This window comes from Anarrhichthys ocellatus, unplaced genomic scaffold (assembly GCF_004355925.1).
Source record: "Anarrhichthys ocellatus isolate YVR2014 unplaced genomic scaffold, GSC_Weel_1.0 scaffold88, whole genome shotgun sequence".
Classification (NCBI taxonomy): domain Eukaryota; kingdom Metazoa; phylum Chordata; class Actinopteri; order Perciformes; family Anarhichadidae; genus Anarrhichthys; species Anarrhichthys ocellatus.
Genome location: NW_022280118.1, coordinates 1,315,177 through 1,333,856, shown reverse-complemented (window position 1 = coordinate 1,333,856; position 18,680 = coordinate 1,315,177). Strand labels below are relative to the sequence as shown.

Sequence of the window (18,680 nt, the reverse complement as noted above, 5' to 3'; positions counted from 1 at the left end):
CTGTAGTCAGCAGCAATAACAAAATATTTTGCTTATTCTACGGGAACTATAAAAACTAAATGAGGAATTAAAAGAACTATTCAATGAAAGTATAAATAACTTCTCATTTTCTGCAATGCTGTATGGACATACATACTGTATATATGACATCATCAGAAACTGTTGTGCTCCAGATAAATGTTCAAAAGACAGAGCGTCCCATTTCACTAAAAACACCTTTTCTCGAATCCTCTCTCCTGGCATCTTTTCCTGGCATCACTTCCTCGTGTCTTAAGTGGAAGGGAAGATGTCTTGAATGTTGTATCAATTTGTGGAGTATTACCAAAAACCTGCAAGTAAAATTCAGATATGAATGTACTTTTTTTTTTTTTTGGTTTAATTTGAGAGATTGACCACGCTTCATAGGTTTGGACCTTTGTTTGTGATAATTGTGTCTGAAAATGCTCTGGAGAACATTTTTGCTTCTTAACAGTACAACCTCTATTTGCTGCCATAAAAGCACAAGCTGGTGTAATTGGAAGCAAATGTGAGATTGTGTGCAAGGCTGTAAGCGTTCTGCAGATGATCCCCAATAACAAAAGAGCAACAAAAGAATTGGAAGTCTGGAGATGCTTTGTTATTCCAGTGTTATCTGTGGAAACACTGTTCACAGAGATACTTACTGCTGAGACACAAAGTACAATCCAGGCCACTGCTTCACTTGAATAGTTTTAGACTGGTTTTAATGCAGCTGACCACCAAATAGCTTGTATGAATACTGTTTTAGAGAACTTGCATGTGCAAAATAAATATTCTACCTTATGACACGTGAAGCTTCATTTTAAACTTTTCCAATGTTTATAGGGTCCAATCTTATTTGTTGGTCAGATGTGGAAGGACTTTGTGTTGAGCTACATGTGGTCCACTCGGGTTTCTCAAATTCTCATAAACATGTGCGGTGCAGACGGGGTGGAACAAGTTGACATGAAGCTTGCAACAAGTGTACAGACATATAGTGCTGCAAATATCACTTTTACATGTATAACCGGTGTTCCTATAAAACTACAGCCAGCTATTTACATTCAGAGCCAACCATTTGTGTCAATGCAAGTAGTAGCATTGAAACTGATATGTCATACCTGCACAAAATGTAATTACTGTAGATACTGAAATAAAAAAAAAGTCATAATCAGCATATAATGAAATAATAAAAATGCTAAGCGTGTAATAAAATAACTTTTTGTGTATAATGGATAAGTTTATATATATATTTGTGTATGTGTATTTTATTGACTGTTATTACATTCGAATTTCAGTTTCTTTCGGTATATGAAAAACATAGCAACATATATTCTAATAACAAACCAAAGTTAAGTGCAATAAATTTGTTTCATGGATATATTTTTGACAAACATTTCAACTGTGTGTGCAACAGCAAGGACAAACACGAGTGCAGACATGGATTTGCGCACCTCAAAGTGTGTAATATCTGTTTGGCCCACCACTGCAGACATCTAGTAAGCGTCACAACTGACACTGTTGGTGGGTGGGAAGCCAGTGAGGGATGATGTCCTTTTTCGCTTGCACTCGAAATGCACTGAATCATTTATTTTGCCTTACTATAACAATATACTGTACAGTACTGTATGTTAAGTTGTTATATAAAAAAATGCTGATACATTTTTATTAACCATTAACCGTACCTTAAGTGTAGTTTACTTGTCATAACCAGGGATATAAATAAAGACTCCTTGTCAGTAAGCCTGTGTTCATAAAGAAACTCATAATAAATTTACAAGGGTGCCATTTGCTATATACAGTATCCTCTCAAAAAGGCTATAAACTATAAAAACTAAATAAACGATTAAAAAAACAATTCAATTAAAGGAGTAATTTCTCATTCTCTTGGGTATTGTTGTCATGTACAGATATGAAATTATGATTGCTGGGCAATATGTATGTTGATACTGTCCAATGTCAAATCTCCATTTGATCCTGTGACTTGACTGGGGCACATCGTAACTATGTTACGCCACTGGTCGTAAGCCTTAGCGACACCATGGTTACTACGCTGAAGGTATTCTATTGACAAATGTTTTTTAAATGGTGGCATTGGACATTACATTATGTTGTCATTTAAGGTAATCTGGTATCTCGCTGAATCTAATTTCTAGCAATAAGTGGTACTTTAAAAAAAGACTTTTAAAAAAATTCCTATTTCAATATGAATGAATAGCACATTATCAATTTGTGTTGCAATTCACATTGTGTGAAGTTATGCGATGAATGTCACAGTCTAAATGGCTCCTTTGCAAACCTGCTTCTACGTCTAATCTGCAGTAGCTGGATCAGATGTGACCACATTACATGTAATCTGCTCTATAACAGGTGGCTGTGAGAGGTATCGTGTCACACCTGATCTGAAAATAGACCAGGCGGTGAAAAGCTGTCGCTCTGAGCGATGGCTGGCTCACGACTATATTTGCGATGGCATCTTACAATAGACCGGTAACAGAGATGTAAACAAGCCGTGCTTCAACAAGCACTCCAGAGCTACTGTGGCATTTACAATTAGCATAGGTTGGCTTGCTAGAGGACAGTATGTTATGATCCGAGCTGCTCTGCTGAATTTAGAAAGCCACTGGGGTCACATCAAGCGTTATGAATACCTCCACTAAAATAAACAATGTAAAATACTTTTGTATTACTAAAGTTAAAATGTAAGTGTGTGGGAGAGACAGGTTTAGGACATCGAAAGACTACAGTTGCTTTCATTGTGACTTTTCCTGGACCAGATAGTGTTATTGAGCTGCCCTGGAAGGACAGGTAGAGTTGTATCACACGGTGAAAGCTAACGTTAGTCTTATGAAGACCATTGTATTTGCAAAAACAAAACAGGAAAAACTTCTAGAAACTTCCAAGTTCAACATGTTCTAACATGTCTTCACATCACAATATTTGGTCTTTAAAATGATACGTTTTCTGGTTGATTTGAGCTGTTAATGTCTTGACTTTGTTTTAATAGAGGCTTTGCAGTTGATATACAAATATCCAGAAATCACATTTGGATAATTGGCTTTTGGCAAATAATGGATAAGTAGTATAGGCTATAAAACAACCAACATAAGAAAAAGAGAAATGTTTCAATAATTCTGCTGTGTGGATATATACCGTAGGTCAGTAATGTTCAAAATAAAAGTGAATGGTCTGATAAGGTTGACTTGTTTTTTTAGACACAGGTACTGTGACCTGAACAAATAGTGGAGTTTTTGGCAGAACATAATACCAACATTAAGATGTCCTACCATGCTTATGTGCAAAAGCTGATGAATCACATTCCATATGTAAAACCATCAACTGTCTTCAATTTAAAATGGATTTTAATAAAAATGTAATCTAATTCAATATAATGGAAATCTTTTAAAGTTACCATTATATTTCAGGATGGGCTGTATTTGGGTTGTTGCATTGCCACAATGTTACACAAAAAAAGAAAAACAAGTTAAATAAAAGGGACTTGCCCAAATATGCTGCGTGCCAAGAATGATTTTAATTCAAATGTTGTTGATAGAACTCTGCACATATAAAGGCTAATGTTCTGAAAGCTAAAAGCTGTTTGGTCATAATCAATGTGAATGGGCAGTTTGGCTTTAATCTTGCCAGTTTGTGGTTTGGGATTTAATGCTTAAGATTTTGTTAACTTTGACATCATTTAAAGTTTGCAGGATAATGGTTAAAACGTTTCTAATCGATTAATTAATTGGCACAATTGTTGATTAACAAAAATCATTTGTGAATGCAAATTAAGAAAAAAGTTACCCATCATACCTGCTGGAGTATGTTTCAGCCACAAATGTCTGCATGCAGTTAGCCTCTTACTAGCTTCTTCTAGAGGACCAGCTAACAAATTAGCTAGATAGCTGATACGGTGCCATGACTTTCTGACAAACAGAAAAACAGATTTATGGTGAATTCGACAGCTGCCAGTCAAAAAGAAAACAGGAGTTATCAATTAACCAAAGGCCCATTGAACTCCAGTAAGACAGTCAAGCTGCTCACTTAGAAATGTGATCAGCTACTCAGAGCCTCTTTTGCCAAAGAACTGAAGACCTCCAACATGGCTGCTGTAAGCCCTCAATAGGCTGAATGAAGGACCCAAAATAAAGTCCATTATGGACTGGAACAGTACTGATAGTCTCCTCCTTGCTTATTGCTGGTAGCATTGAAACAAACCTTCCATTGCCCCGGGCTGCTAGCAAACATAGCCAGCGTGGTTCTGTCTGAAGGTATCGCAACTCCAACATCCAAGCTGTTAGTGGAGTGAAAGCCATGGCCACTGTGCTGAGGATCCTGGTCCAATCCTCTCGCCTCAGACCACATGAACTAGGGTTTAGTCACCCAGGCCTTGCGGCATCCTGCTCTTTTCACACAAGAAATTTTCTGTGTGCAGATGGACACTCTTCTTTGCACTCAGCCCACACAGCTGCAGTTGGCCGCCGAGAGCCACTTAATTGTCTGCCAGGTAGTCTGGGTGTCCATGAAGGACACAGTCTCGTAACGGGTGGGCCGACAGCAGGGGTGACCGCTGACCTTCTTGCCGGAGATGCTCCCATTGTCCATAAGAGCCTTCAGGGCCAGGTCGTAGTTCTTGCGGGAGTCGTGGCATATCCCAACGCAGTACTTAAAGAGGACTATTTCGTCCGAGTCGTAGCCGAGACCGAGATCCCGCACCCGCATCTGCTTCCTCTCCAGGTGGCAGTCGCGACTGCTCTTGGTCTTCTTGCGATTCCTCCGTGACGTTCTGGGCAAGTTTGGGTCGCGATGGGAGCGCCGCCATCTGCTCTGCTGGATTTCCTCTTCCTGCATCAGTGACCACTCCTCTACAAGCAAAAGAAAACACAGACGGGACACCTGGGTAGTCAATTATTTGGTTGACAAAACTCCTATGGTAGCAAAAAAAAAAAAGAAATTGTGGCAAACATTGATACAATTTGGCTCCAAAAATGAAGTTTTTATGTGAATTTAAGAGCAGTATCATTTCTTTATTCTGATACAATTCCTGTTGAAACAGATTGAGGGATCAATATTAAAGCCAGGGCTGGTAATCTTGACGAACTAGCAAGAGTACTTTTACATTTCTATAATTAACCAACCGAAAAACTCAGCGCAGTGTTGTCAATTATTTTCCAATAAAAGTAGCTAGCAGGTAGTGATGGCGAGATGAAGCTTCATGAAGCATTGAAGCTTTCCATCCAATTGGTTCACTCATGGGTCGAAGCTTCATGGTGCTTCATTTGCTCTACTGTGCCATCAAGTGGACAATAAATGTAAAACAGGCAGAGTGATTATCATGACACCATGGCTTTGGTGTGTGAAGCATTGAATTGAATAAATGAATGAATGATATTTGTGATGCGTGATGCATAACTTATGAAGTTATTAATATGGTGTCTCTCTTTATGATACAATGGCAGGGTCAAAAGGGAAAGTGGAAACAAATTGGGGAGAGGGTTGTGATGTGAGAAGTTTGAAAAAAAGTTAGGATTTTATTGTCATATACGAAATTTGACTTCTGCATTTAACCCATCCTTAGCTTATTGGGAGCAGTGGGCTGCTGAGAAGAGCCCGAGTAGCAGTTAGGGGGGTTCTGTGGGTACTTCTCAAGTCTCTTAATTGTCGTTTCCTTGCTCCTCGATCCTCGCTTGAACCGGAAGTTGTTTCTGCGCCGCCATATTGACGGCCGTCCCAAAGCTCTAATGTAGCTCTGAGGAGCGAGGAGCGAGGATGGAGGAGGGACCTCGGAGGAGCCATGAGCGAGGAACCCCGAGAACAGACTTCCAGGAAGTGTTTTAAAGGCCGACACACCCCCTCATTGTTCATCAGTTATGTGATTGGACGCTGCAGCCGATCGAACTGACTGACTGGAGTTTCATACCAGAGTGAAGACAGATCACAGAATAAACTAAAGCTTTATATTTGATTAGGTTTCTGATTCGCCATCTGGTTTCAATATATGTTCATTGTAGTCTGAACAACAAAACGACCACAAACAACTTTCTTCATTTATTAGAAAGATTTGTGTTTTCATGATCTGATGTTTCCCTCAATAACTTTTATTATGGAAACAATTAGGGAGCTGGAGAGATGAAACACTTTTCATCATTTAAGAGAAACAATAATCATATTCTGGGTTATTTAATAATGACGCCACAGTCACAATTTCAAAACGTACAGACGCAAATAATTCATAAATAAGACGATCGCATTCCGCCGGTAGACATCGATCCTGTGCTGATAAACAGAACACAGGACACAGTTTGTTAACAGACTACAGAGAGAAACACCTCTACAGTGGTGATTACTGTGTGTCTTTATTAGTTATTAGGATTATTAGTTACTATTATTAAGTACAGTGATCATGTGAACAGACACAAACTTATCAAAAGTCTCTCCAGCTGTTAAAGCCGACTGACAGCTGATCCTCCGTCATCAGAAACAGACGTCGCTTCACGTGACGCAACTGAGGAAAGGACGTCTCATGTAACTTAACACATATTTCCTAGTTCCTCTCTCCTTGCATGGTTTCCTCCATGCATCCCTGGTGGGAGGGACTAAGACGCAAGGAAAGGACGCAAGTGAGGGAAACAGGGATGCAATTAATAGACTTGAGAAGTACCCAGTGTCTTGCTCAGGTACACTTCAGCATAAGACATGTAGCAGTCAAGCCTTGAACCGCCTTCATCGCAGTTACCGGACAACCCTCTCTACCCATTGAGCCACGGACGAATGTGCTTGTATTCCTTGGTTTGTGACTCTCCTTATCTTACTAGGGACAACATGTAACACGTTTTTTTTTACATTATTTCGCCTGCTTTAGAAAACACCCTTTCACAGGGCACAGATAAAGCTGGGGTACAGAGAATAGTTTGCAAACAAACGTGCAATAAAGTCCAAAGTACACAAAATGTGACAGGGGATCCATTGCGTTTCGCTGCCCCTTATATTTCGAATCGCATGCCAGACCCGTGAACCATTTCCTGAATCAGTCACGTGGTACGGCCGGCTCGCGAGGCTTCAAACGTCACCACATACGTCATCAACACAAGCCTCGATACGCGCCTCATAAAAATCTTCCTGGATTACTCGACACAAGCTTCGAAGCCTCGACAGGAAAGGTCACATCACTACTAGCAGGTGGGCGCCCTAGTAGCTCACTGGGTAGAGCGCATACAATTATGGCTTTACTGCGGCAGCCTGGGTTTGACTCCGGCCCAGGACCCTTTGCTGCATGTCATGCCCTCTTTCTCCCTACCTCCTCTGCCTGTCTCTCTTTCTATCAAATAGAGCAAAAATGCCCCCCCCCCCAAAAAAAAGCGGGAAAGTCGCCAAGTCGGACACTAAAAGCCCTTCAGTCCTCCCTCCAAAGCCACTCCTCCAAAATTATCATTATGAACCTCAACAACAATTATGTTTTTTGTTAATACCCACTGCTGCTAAGCTAGCAGCTTTTGGAAAACTTTGGTGACACGCAATGAGTCTACTGGCAGAGTGTGATCAATTAGACAAGTCGGTAGCCGAATGAAATGATTGGACGGGCTTACTACGATCCTGCACCAGCCACAGAAACAGGATTTCGTTTATTTGTTGCTGTCAGGATAAAGACAATTTCAACAAATGTAACAAAATCTTTTTTTGAAGAAGATTACCAACCCTAGCTTTAAGTGTAGGTGTTCAGTAAGCTTTAACTGATAGGTGATCAGTTATGGAGTGGTAGGCAGTTTTAATTTGAGTATCCAAAAAATTGTGATAACTATTGGTTGCTTCTTTGGTTACACCTCCACAGTGCAACCATGCGGTCAGTGTTTTTGGGGGCAAGGCAAGGCAAGTTTATTTGTATAGCACATTTCAACAACAAGGTAATTCAAAGTGCTTCACATAAAACCTTTAAAAGCATCAAAACATAAGGCAAAAGAAAATGAGATTTAAAAACAATTAAGAACATTCATTGAAACAATAAAAACAGTCATTAAAACATTAAAAAGGAGTGTAAGAAATAAAATACAGTAGTAAAATACAGAAATGCAGGAAATTGATTAATATATTAATTGAATCTGGTTCAATTAAAGGCAGCAGCAAACAGAAAAGTCTTTAATCTTGATTTAAAGGAGCTGAGGGTCTCAGCAGACCTGTAGCTTTCTGGGACTTTGTTCCAGATATGTGGAGCAGAAAAACTGAACGCTGCTTCTCCATGTTTAGTTCTGACTCTGGGAACAGAAAGTAGACCAGTCCCAGACGACCTAAGGGGTCGGGATGGTTCATAAGGTAGCAGCAGATCAGAGATGTATTTTGGCCCTAAACCATGCAGTGCTTTATAAACCAACAGCAGGATTTTCAAGTCAATTCTTTGTTTGACAGGAAGCCAGTGCAAAGACCTCAGAACTGGAGTGATGTGATCCACCCTCCTGGTCTTAGTGAGGACTCGAGCTGCAGCGTTCTGAATCAGCTGCAGCTTTCTGACACACCGTTACAGTAGTCCAGTCTACTGAAGATAAATGCATGGACAAGTTTTTCCAAATCCTGTTGAGACATAAATCCTCTAATCCTTGATATATTCTTCAGGCGATAGTAGGCTGATTTTGTAATTGTCTTGATGAGGCTGTTCAGGTTGAGATCTGAATCCATAACTACACGTAGATTTCTTGCTTGGTTTGTGGGTTTTAACATCAGTGATTGAAGCTGAGCGGTGATTTTCAATCGTTCGTCCTTGGTACCAAAAACAATTACTTCTGTTTTATCTTTGTTTAATTGAAGAAAATTCTGGCACAATAATCTGCTAACTGATTTATTTGTGGGAACATGCATTCAAGCACAGGATATCATAGGTTCACAAAGACATCTTGTATCACTTTTATTCACTTAGCCATATGTTAAAGAGCTCGGATTCAACCTCTACTCAGCTCACAAATTCCTGCTGTATGTAAACATATTTGGCATGTCAACTGTACTCTGCTGGGTTAATCTCCCTCATCCGACCACATGAAGGAAAGCAGCATCAGAGTAAGACGGAGAGGAAGAAGCTGAGTAGTTATTCATCACATACACTGACTGGAGTGTTTAGAATCAGTGAATGTATTTAACAAAAGCAGTTCCTAACTGGCTGAGTTAGGAGAAATTCTAAATGAGGTTTTGGAAAGGTCATCATTCTCAAAGCAGTTAAGTGCTTTAGTCTGAAAACGTTAGAGGTCCAGAGGACTTCTGCGTGAAGACCTGCACACACTCGGTCTATGACTTCTACTTCTACTTCTACTACTGCTGTGATTACTTTGACTACTCTGACTACTGTGATACTGTGACTACAGAGTTGATGAACTTGAAATACCTCAGATGTCTTTGAAAACTATGCCTCAAAGCTAAAATACTCTCTTCAGATATATTGTTTTTTGTACATTGTTTTTGTCTAATCTATTTTTTAGGTTATAATTTAATATATATTAAATATGTAATTAATTATTTGATTTATAATATGTGAATTGAATAAATTTATTTAGATTTTTTAAATTTCATTCTTAAATGTAATCATTACATTTGATTTGCTAAAACAATCAATACCAATAGAATTTAATTTGAACTAAAAAATTGTATTTAACTTAAATATATTTCAATTTAAATTCTACGTGATGTTAAATTATTATTGTTATTTAATCTAATTTCAAATTGAAATAGATTAAATTCCTTTTAGTTTTTTTTTTGCCCTATATATATTGATAATGTTGTATTTCACATTCACTGGCACAGACCTGTCCCAAGTCAACCAATCACACCAAGACAGTGTGTAAACTAATTCACAAAAACAATGTCATCTGTAGTAACAAGGTAACCCCCAGCCTTTCTCTTAGCTCAGGAGTTCTCATTAGCTCTGTACAAGTTGCTTTATGCAGCTTTGTGTCTAGCTCTTCAGAGGAGATCTTTGCTAGGAGCTTTTAGCACCATTCAGGAGGACTCCTGGTGTTAAGATACGGTACTTAGTGAGTGTCTGCTCTGGCCTTTAGAGACGGAAAGGTGAACAACTTCTCACAATTTAGTTTATGCATCGGATTAGAATGGAGTTTTATGAGCAGAGGAGAGCGTGCATGATCAAACTAAAAGTAGACACGGACTGCTGAAACTGGGAGGGAAATTCCTCCGGTTGTCGGCCGAGTGGTGCAAAATGTACTGTCACTCTGCGGGGTCATTACCAGTAGGGGAGTAGAGCTGCTGGCATAGCTCCAACCGAAGTTGCTTTCTCTGTTGCCAGGAACGTTTCAAACGTCAGCCGCTCAGCTGGGCAGACCTGGTCCAGGTGTTTGACAGACTTCTATACTTCCTGAACCGGGGATGGCTTTGCCCCTGCACTTTTCCATTCAATGCCTCCATGCAGTATTGTCCTTAGGGGAGAGTTACTGTAGAAGGCTCATTTACAGCAGCATAGGTGCTTGTCAGCTCATGCCTCGATGTTTACGAAAAAAAAAACTTGTAATCACGAGAAAAAAAAAAGGAAAAATGCATGTTCCCCAGGCGAAGAGCACAGCCCTTCTCATTCAACCCCCCTCCCCCAGATACATATTCAGCCATGTCAAAACACGCCACATGGGTTTGCATTATTTCATGTAATTATACAGCTATTCCAATGTTACATTCAAATTGAGCAATGTTCAGGGCGATCACGTCCACGTACTGTGCTAAACATTATTGTTGTTTTTTTTAGAGAGAGCACAAGTCCCCAGACAATCTTAGTGTGATGCTCTGGTGTGTCAGGGTTATATTTTTAACACTACAAGAATAAAGTCAGTGTCAGCGGTTATTGTCACATGCAGTAACTGCTTCAAACACAACAATAACACTACAGTAACCCTTTTTGTGCCTCTATGCTTTCAGTTCATAGAGGCTTTGGGGGAGAAGACATGTCCCATTAGATGCTGGAGTAAAAGAAAAGCTATCCTCCTCAATAACTTCAAATAACAATCAAATAACAAATAACAATTGCTGTCACTAACATGAGCCAATGGGTAGATGCTTCCTTCTGCGGTTGGCAGGCGTAATTTGCCAGAGAGAAAAAATAGTTCCTACATGAAAACTGCACCCAACAAGGTCTGTGGACTATCCTAAGTAACCGGGTCATGATTTCTGGAAAGAGACATTACTGTTGAGTGGTTTTTTGAGTCCCATTATAGTGGGAAAAAAGGGAGACATCTCTACGGCACTAGGCAAGTCACACCAAAACTATCTTAATTGATAAATAGCACTGCGGGTAAGAGGAAACTTTGATTTTGGTGCGAATTGTCCCTTTAAACAGATTCAATAATTGTAAATGGTCTGTATTTGTATAACGGTTTTCTAGTCTTCCGACAACTCAAAGCGCTTTCACTCTACATGTCATCATTCAACCATTCACCCCCATTCATATACTGATTGCAGTGGCTACCAAGCTACGGGAGAAATTTGGGGTTAAGTGTCTTGCCCAAGGCATCGACATGGACTAGCGGAGCCGGGGATCGAACCGCCCATCCTCTGATTGAAGGACGACCCTGCTCTACCACTAAACCACAGTCGCCCCTTGAATAATAATTCAGTCAACGGTGGAGTGTCGGGGGGGCCTTACTGTGAACCTTGTTTTTCCTTCAGTTTTATAAATTTATTATATGTATTATTAGATAGGTATTATCATAAAAGAGACTGCGTTGTGGTTTAGATACTTACGAAACTGATTGGTAGAATAAACAGACATTCAGTCATTCATCCTATTTTTCTGCTAGCTGTGAAGAACAGGACCATGATGCATGACAGAAACCTGCACACGGGATTGATTATTTTCACCCGGTTACAAGGCCATACTCAGTGATGAAAACTACCAGGCAAGTTTCCAGAGGCCGGTCATGAGGAGTGACACGCTGCTATTTTATGGCCCCCGTCTCAGATTTATGAAGCTTTGTTTTCACGATCTTAACCGCACATAAAAACGGGTAATGTTCAAATGAACGATGGAAATGAAAAGTGCCCTGCCAAAGGTTATAAATAAGAGTGTATGCCTGCAGGCAACCAATGTGACATGGCCCCTATGCAGAGGTACAAGACAAAATTTGATGTGTTCCCACTGGGCATGTCTTATATAATCCCAACATACTCAATATTACTTTTTTTTTCTTATTATTGTTCGGGGTGGTTTATATGACTTAAATTCTATATTAATAGTAGAAATAAAGACATGCACAGCATGAGTCGTTTGTTCGAAAAAAACAACACTTGCGTGCTGCTGCTGTAACAATGATGTCTGTCAGGAGCAAAGACACAACTAACGTGTTAAAGAGCCGCACAACTTCCTGGGTGTAATGGGAATTGGGGTGAAGAGGTCAACAAAGCGTGCAACATTTAACATGCAGGAGCGCCTTTAGATTCCTGTGCCCTATACCAACAGTCAGCCTTGGTTTCTTTTAACCATGACCACAGATTTGTTTGTACGGAACCATCTGAGAATCCGTCATTGGAAAAAGTTTGGAGAAGGGCAAGCACTTTCAATAAAAAAAAATTGGCAGATGATTTGATGAACCGTCTGTCAATCAAACTCTTTAGGAAGCAAGTCAGGAGAAGAGAGAAAAGCCTTCAGGTATGTTCTTTGCTCTTCTTTCAATGAAGAATTTATCTCCAGTTCTTATAGTACTGATGCTATTGCAGCATCTACGCTTACTTCTTCAATAGCCGCCATTGTTATTTAGAACAGTCTCAGGACGCCAATTGGTAAGTGCTCTGGTTTACCATACACAAACGCATTACTTGAAGCCTGTCAAGATGGATTTCGTGCAAGATGCAAAAGTACGGCCAAACTATGTCGACATTTATTTTGGAGAACAAGTTAATGGACAAAGCGGTCGGTCCTTGACTGTCTGATTCATTTATGAAATGTTGAATTTTCTGTAGTGTGCCAAAGCGGAGCTTACTGATTGGTGGATGAAGATGTCTTGTGATGACACTGCAGTGACTCTTAATAAATTCCCAAGAGACTCACATTAACCTTGGCCAAAAAAACAAGGTAAACAAGGGTTTACCTTGTGCAGCATTTTGTCTTCAATATGAGAGGTAATTTTTAAGATAACTATGCTAAAAATAACCTCAATATTAGCCAAAATTAAATTAAACATTGTTGTTTATACTTTTATTTGAGATATTTCTATATTCAGTGTACTGACTCCAACTAGGCATACAACCTAAAATATTTGAACAGGAAATCTAAAATCTAGGTGAGTGACCGCAGGGCAAGGATGATTCATTTCACAATAAAAGCCCAGCTAGAGTTTGGTTCATTCCATTTTTAATAATATACAATGATGGGACATTTCACATCCATCACCTGTCTTTTGCCGTGTGACAGGTCAACTGATCAGTCCTGACTGAAATTCCAGAATAATGTGTTGTTGATGACAGTAGATTCAAGTTTAATCATTCATTTAAGTAAAACAGCAAGAACAAATAGATGTATAGTGCTGAGACCTTGCTGATGAAATTTAAAAAAAATGAAATACTTGCCGAGGGCTTTAGGCCAGGGTGTGTGGACCCTGTTGTCCTGTTCCAGATCCTCCGCAGGAGACAAGGAGGGCTGCCTGAGGACACGCCGGAGGTCTGCCTGAGCCTCTTTATTGTCCTCCTCAGAAAACACGTCTTCTACTAGTGTCAGCAATGACGCCACCACCCACAGCATCACCTGATGATGATATTGAGGAGCACATAGTTGCTTTTGGTCAGCAGGCATCGTCACAGACACCAAAAGTGGGATCGCCACCGCATGGTGCATTTTAAGTGTTTACCGAGCCCTCTTTGACTTTCCTTTGTGGTGGAACAAAAGATAGCAATAGCACAGAGTAAAAGTCTTTCATTCAAAGGTACAAAAGTAATATTATCCAAATAAACAAAAGTAAAAGTACTCACTATGGAGGACGGCCAATTTCAGAAAAATATATATTTTATTATTGGATTGAACTCATTGATGCACTTTAATGTTGCAGCAGGTAAAGGTTGGGATAATTTGAACCACTTTATATCGTAGAGGTGGACTTCACAAATCACTTTGCCGAGTCAAATCTCTTTGTTCAGTTCAGTCGAAAGATTCCTTGTCACTGTCAATGTAGTTAATTTTTTTCTCAAGCTAAGCGGTGTTAACATTCTAATGCACTTAAGTACATACGCTTCACTATTCAAATAGCACTCCATCAAACAGTTCCAGTTCAGTCCATTCAGCCAAGTAAACTAGCCCGTACAAGCACTGTACACGGTTATCTACAGCTGAGTTATCAGCTTAGGACTGTTTCTGTGGCTTTCGTGGTCTTTCATTTATTTATTTTATTTTTCTTGCATTTTAAGAAGTCATAGTTACAGAGCATACGGAATAAGGACAAGATAAACATTTGATAAAATAAAGTGATAATGGTTAAGACATCTGTTATAAACTGCTGGCTAGTTTATTCAGTATCATTTCTTAATAATATATTTCTAATAAATAATCTGAATCTGCATATGAATTTAAGCTTTAATAAATGAAGTAGAGTAAAAAGTACAATATTTCCCTCTCAAGTGTAGTTGGGTAGAAACAAAAAAAGAACAGGTTGAGAGCCACGTGGAGGTAGTAGATATGCTCTGAATTTTTTATCGAGCACCTTTGTGTACACTACATGAGCAAATGTACTCAGTTGCTTTCCACCACTGCAAAAAGCATAATGAGGATTTTGACAATCCACCGTAGACATACGGACTCAAGCGCAGGAAAAGTGAGAAGACGGCATTCATTATGAAATGAGCCTTGAGTGCATGAGACGCTAACAAAACAAGTAAAAAAACTTTGCTGCACAGTACTAACAGTCAAAAACTCTGCTGGATGAAAATTCGTGCCAGTGCATTTAGTAGATCAGGAGATATTTCACTAGACAGCAGGACTCTTTAACTAGCTAGAGGAAAATTCACAAAAGTCTTTTGTATTCATCCCCTAATGTCTAAACCAAATTCAATGGCAATTGATTCACTGCTAGGATTTTGCTTTACTATTTGCATTTAATCAATTAATATGTAGTGTTCCATACATTGTGGGGACTGAAAGCTGATCCGTCCTGTTCCATCGGCTCTTTGACATGGAAATTGTGTCTGTGTCTTTTAGCCTACAGGGGCCCCGTCTCCACGGCCCTGTGGGATATCTGCAGCCCAACACCTGCACCTCTTTACTTACTTAATTGATATGTGACACCTTCCCATTTTGCAGGTAAGGTTAATATTTTAACATCACTTATGAAATGAGTCTCTCTGCAGCATCTGGCAGGAACTCCATGCCCAGATCAAATGGGCATCGTAGTGGAAACTGGCCCGACAGTGAAACGTATATGTCAACAGTCTGCCGGCCTCCTTTTCTTTCTAATTCTCATACATTCTCTCATTCAGGATGTTTGTCGGCATCAGTCTCTTTACTGACCACTACATCTCTGGCCAGCTGACAGCGAAACACACCCTGAACATATTGGGAGCAGTGCTCACCTTCCAGTTCTTCAGGTGATGCTGGGGAGTCGACGCCTCATGCCTCCACCAGGTTTTTCCATCTGAAATAGAAAAAAATATTATAAAGACAATAAAGGAAAGCAGTCTTTCATTCAGTAGCTTAATAACTGTTCTTTTTACATGCCTCGTTGAAAGATTCCACAAGGAGGAATACCGGCTTTTCATCACTGTAAAAACAAGGTACATAGTTTTTTTGTTAAATCTTCATTAATTGAAAGAGTTCCACTGATGATTCATGCTCATGCCATGGGCAATTCAGTTTTCACCCAGACGGGATGACACACTTCACTTCCACAGCATTGTGTGTGAATGGTGTTTATAAAGACATAAATCTTAATTTAAAGTGAATGTTTTGTCATAACCCATGTGATTAAGGTCAGGAAGGCAATGCTATCATGAAAACTTAATGTTCTCTTCGCACCTTATCTATGAAAAACTCCCACAATCATTGTCTAAAATTTCACATTCAGATCAGTAAATTCACATACAGAGCCAAGGCTAGTCTCGAGTCAGAGATAATTTTCTCAAACTTGTCTAGGTCTCGTGAGTGTTTTGACTTAGAATACATAGGCCTGTTGATGAATCTGAAGATTAACCATTTTTTATCGAGACAAGTTGTGTCTTCAGTTCTGCATTAATGTTGCCGAATACTACCACGCTCTGCCATTGGTCGCTTATCAGTTCCGCTGGAGAAACTGGGGGGTTACGGGGCTTGAATATGCGAACTAGAGTTATTCAAATAAGGTCGAAAGTCGGCTCTTTCGGCCCTCTTCAGATCTGGTATTAACATGCGTCTTGGGTGATCCAATCACAAGTGGACAGCTCTAAATACAGGTGTGAATGTGACCAAGATGCAGTGAGGACGCACTGAGAGCGGATCGCTCAGACCTCATCTACTTTTGATCAGCAGACAGCAATCTTACAGATCCTAGATCTGAAACAACAGTAGCAGATCACCCGTCATCCAATCACAGGCCCCTTATGCTCAGCAGATGTGTATATCGTAAATGCGCCAATTCCTGCCAAAAAAAGAAAATGTTTTGGTAATGCCTAGTGTTGTTGGTCATTTTGTCATGTCCAAATACGTGCAGCCACAATAAACGATGGGAAGCAAAAAAGACGTGGGTTAAACCCGTCGGCGGTGACTTGAAGAAAGAAGAACAAATGCGCTTAATGCATGACAATGATATTACTCAGCACACCTCCACAGAAATGCACAAGAATGCAACGGCAGCTAAAAGGTGCATGCACTATCGAGGCAGTCTTTGTGACATCTGCTGCGGAAAATGACAAAATTGCAGCAAGTACTACAACAGCACCAACTACCTTGTTTTGTAGAGAAGATGCACTTGGGAAGAACGAAAGCTGAGATGATTGCAGAAAGTTTTAGGACCAAAGACTGTGCAGGATATTTTGGATGCTCTGTCCCTCACTCAAATGAGGGTTAATAGAAAAATGTTTCCAGTGTGCGGGAGATAAATCTGTCTGATGGAGTGCTGACTTTGATGAAGATATATCGAGCTCTGTTGAACTATCTGCTAAAGCATGAACTGGAAACTAGGCACACTACAGCATATTCAGCAGATAATGCCAGCGTCACCTTTGGAAAACAGCACTCTGTTTACCAGTTACTGAGAAGTGGCAACAATCACAATCACAAAGCTAATTGCCCAGCTCAGAGAGCTCATAACACCTGCAAGCTAGCCTTCGGTAGATGAGTCACTGGTTTTAAAGATCTACATCTTGTCATGTAAGGACTTTGGAAAAAGACGAAGGACTGCTTGAATCAGTCTACAGCAGCAAGACATATCCATTAAAAAAGGTCATCATTTATTTTGATGGTTATTCACATACGCTTACATAAATATTGTCGCAGGAAAGACTGAATTTTCCCTCAGGATGACATTTAGTCTTTCTAAATGAGTATGAACATACACTTTAAATCCACAGACCACACCACACCGCCCTGGCATGCCACCTTTGGTATATATTTGGAAGTGAGAAAGTTGGCAACCCTAGCAGTTAAGTTAATTAAAGTGTTTGCTATGTTTGGTACACTTGGCGGTCAGAAGGTCTGAATACTCTGCCACACAGGAAGTGGTACGTTTTATGTTTCAGTTTATCTCCTATAAACAGAAGACAAAGACCTTGCAGTTGTCTGTTTTGATAAAACTAGTGCAATTCCATGTCAGAGCAGCCCGATTGCTTGGCTCCTACAAGTGCTGCTTATAGTGTTCTCGAGACGTATGGCTGACACACAAACACAGAGATTCCTTGCTTTATGATAAGATGTGGCATTGGCGTGCCCATTGGAGCATGTGGCAGGTCACTCCCAAGGCGTCGGGTAGCGATGTTTGGTCAGTGCCACTCGGTGTTTGATACCAACGTACCAGAATCAGCCTTTAGCGCACCAGGCTTTCAACTAGGGCTGGGCGGTATACCGGTTTAAATTCCCATACGATATGAATTTTTCATATACCGTCATACCGGTGAACAGCCGAAATAACTTATGCTGCTCTTCAACAGGTAGCAAAATATATTGTTCGCGCTAGGAGTTCTACGAACGGAGCTAGTTGTCTTATCTGTATTGAGTGGTAACCCTAGTCATGGTCATAACTTTATAACAACAATTAACAACCCACAACTAACGCTCTTTAACAGGGAAAAACACCACGACACAACAGTTTGTGACAGATAAACAATTTGTTGCACTAATAATTGTACATTTATAAAATTTCACCGCCGAACTGCATGCTGGGTAAAGCTCGCTAACAGTCTGCTAACAGCTGGGAGAGGCTCTGTCGCGGCAGTAACGTTACATTAAAAAACAGAAAAAAGCAATGCACGATGAACAAAGACTGAACAATAAAGGGTATTTAGGTCAGACACGTATCATGCAACGCTGATTACCATAATATCTGTGGTATTTGGACAGTGATAAGAAGCTGTACACGGAGGGGCTTCTTCTTCTTCTTCTTTAAATTCCTTTGGCGGATCGCAACCAACTTGCATAGTGCATACCGCCACCTACTGTACCGGAGTGTGCATTTTCAGGGTAACCTTTTCTTCACTGTTCTAATAATAATATACTAACAACTAAATCCTACGGTCTAATCCCGTTTCTTTCCATGGAG

At 40.0% G+C, this 18,680-nt stretch overlaps 1 protein-coding gene across 1 annotated transcript; it reads right to left on the bottom strand.

Annotated features, from left to right (window-relative positions):
• Positions 1-4,145: 4,145 nt before the first annotated feature.
• Positions 4,146-18,502, bottom strand: artn (artemin). Its single transcript, XM_031875298.1, has 5 exons — positions 18,457-18,502; positions 16,873-16,911; positions 15,526-15,713; positions 13,537-13,711; positions 4,146-4,859 (listed from the first exon to the last, which is right to left on the bottom strand). The coding sequence occupies exons 3-5, from the start codon at positions 15,709-15,711 to the stop codon at positions 4,450-4,452; spliced, it is 771 nt and encodes a 256-aa protein (XP_031731158.1). The 5' UTR covers positions 15,712-15,713; positions 16,873-16,911; positions 18,457-18,502; the 3' UTR covers positions 4,146-4,449.
• Positions 18,503-18,680: the final 178 nt, after the last annotated feature.

Coding starts and splice junctions, on each gene's coding strand:
- artn (XM_031875298.1), bottom strand. CDS start 15,711: ATGAAAAGCCGGTATTCCTCCTTGTGGAATCTTTCAACGAGGCATGTA. Junction 13,712..15,525: donor ATCACCTGAAGAACTGGAAG/GTGAGCACTGCT, acceptor TATCATCATCAG/GTGATGCTGTGGGTGGTGGC. Junction 4,860..13,536: donor ACCCTGGCCTAAAGCCCTCG/GCAAGTATTTCA, acceptor TTTTGCTTGTAG/AGGAGTGGTCACTGATGCAG.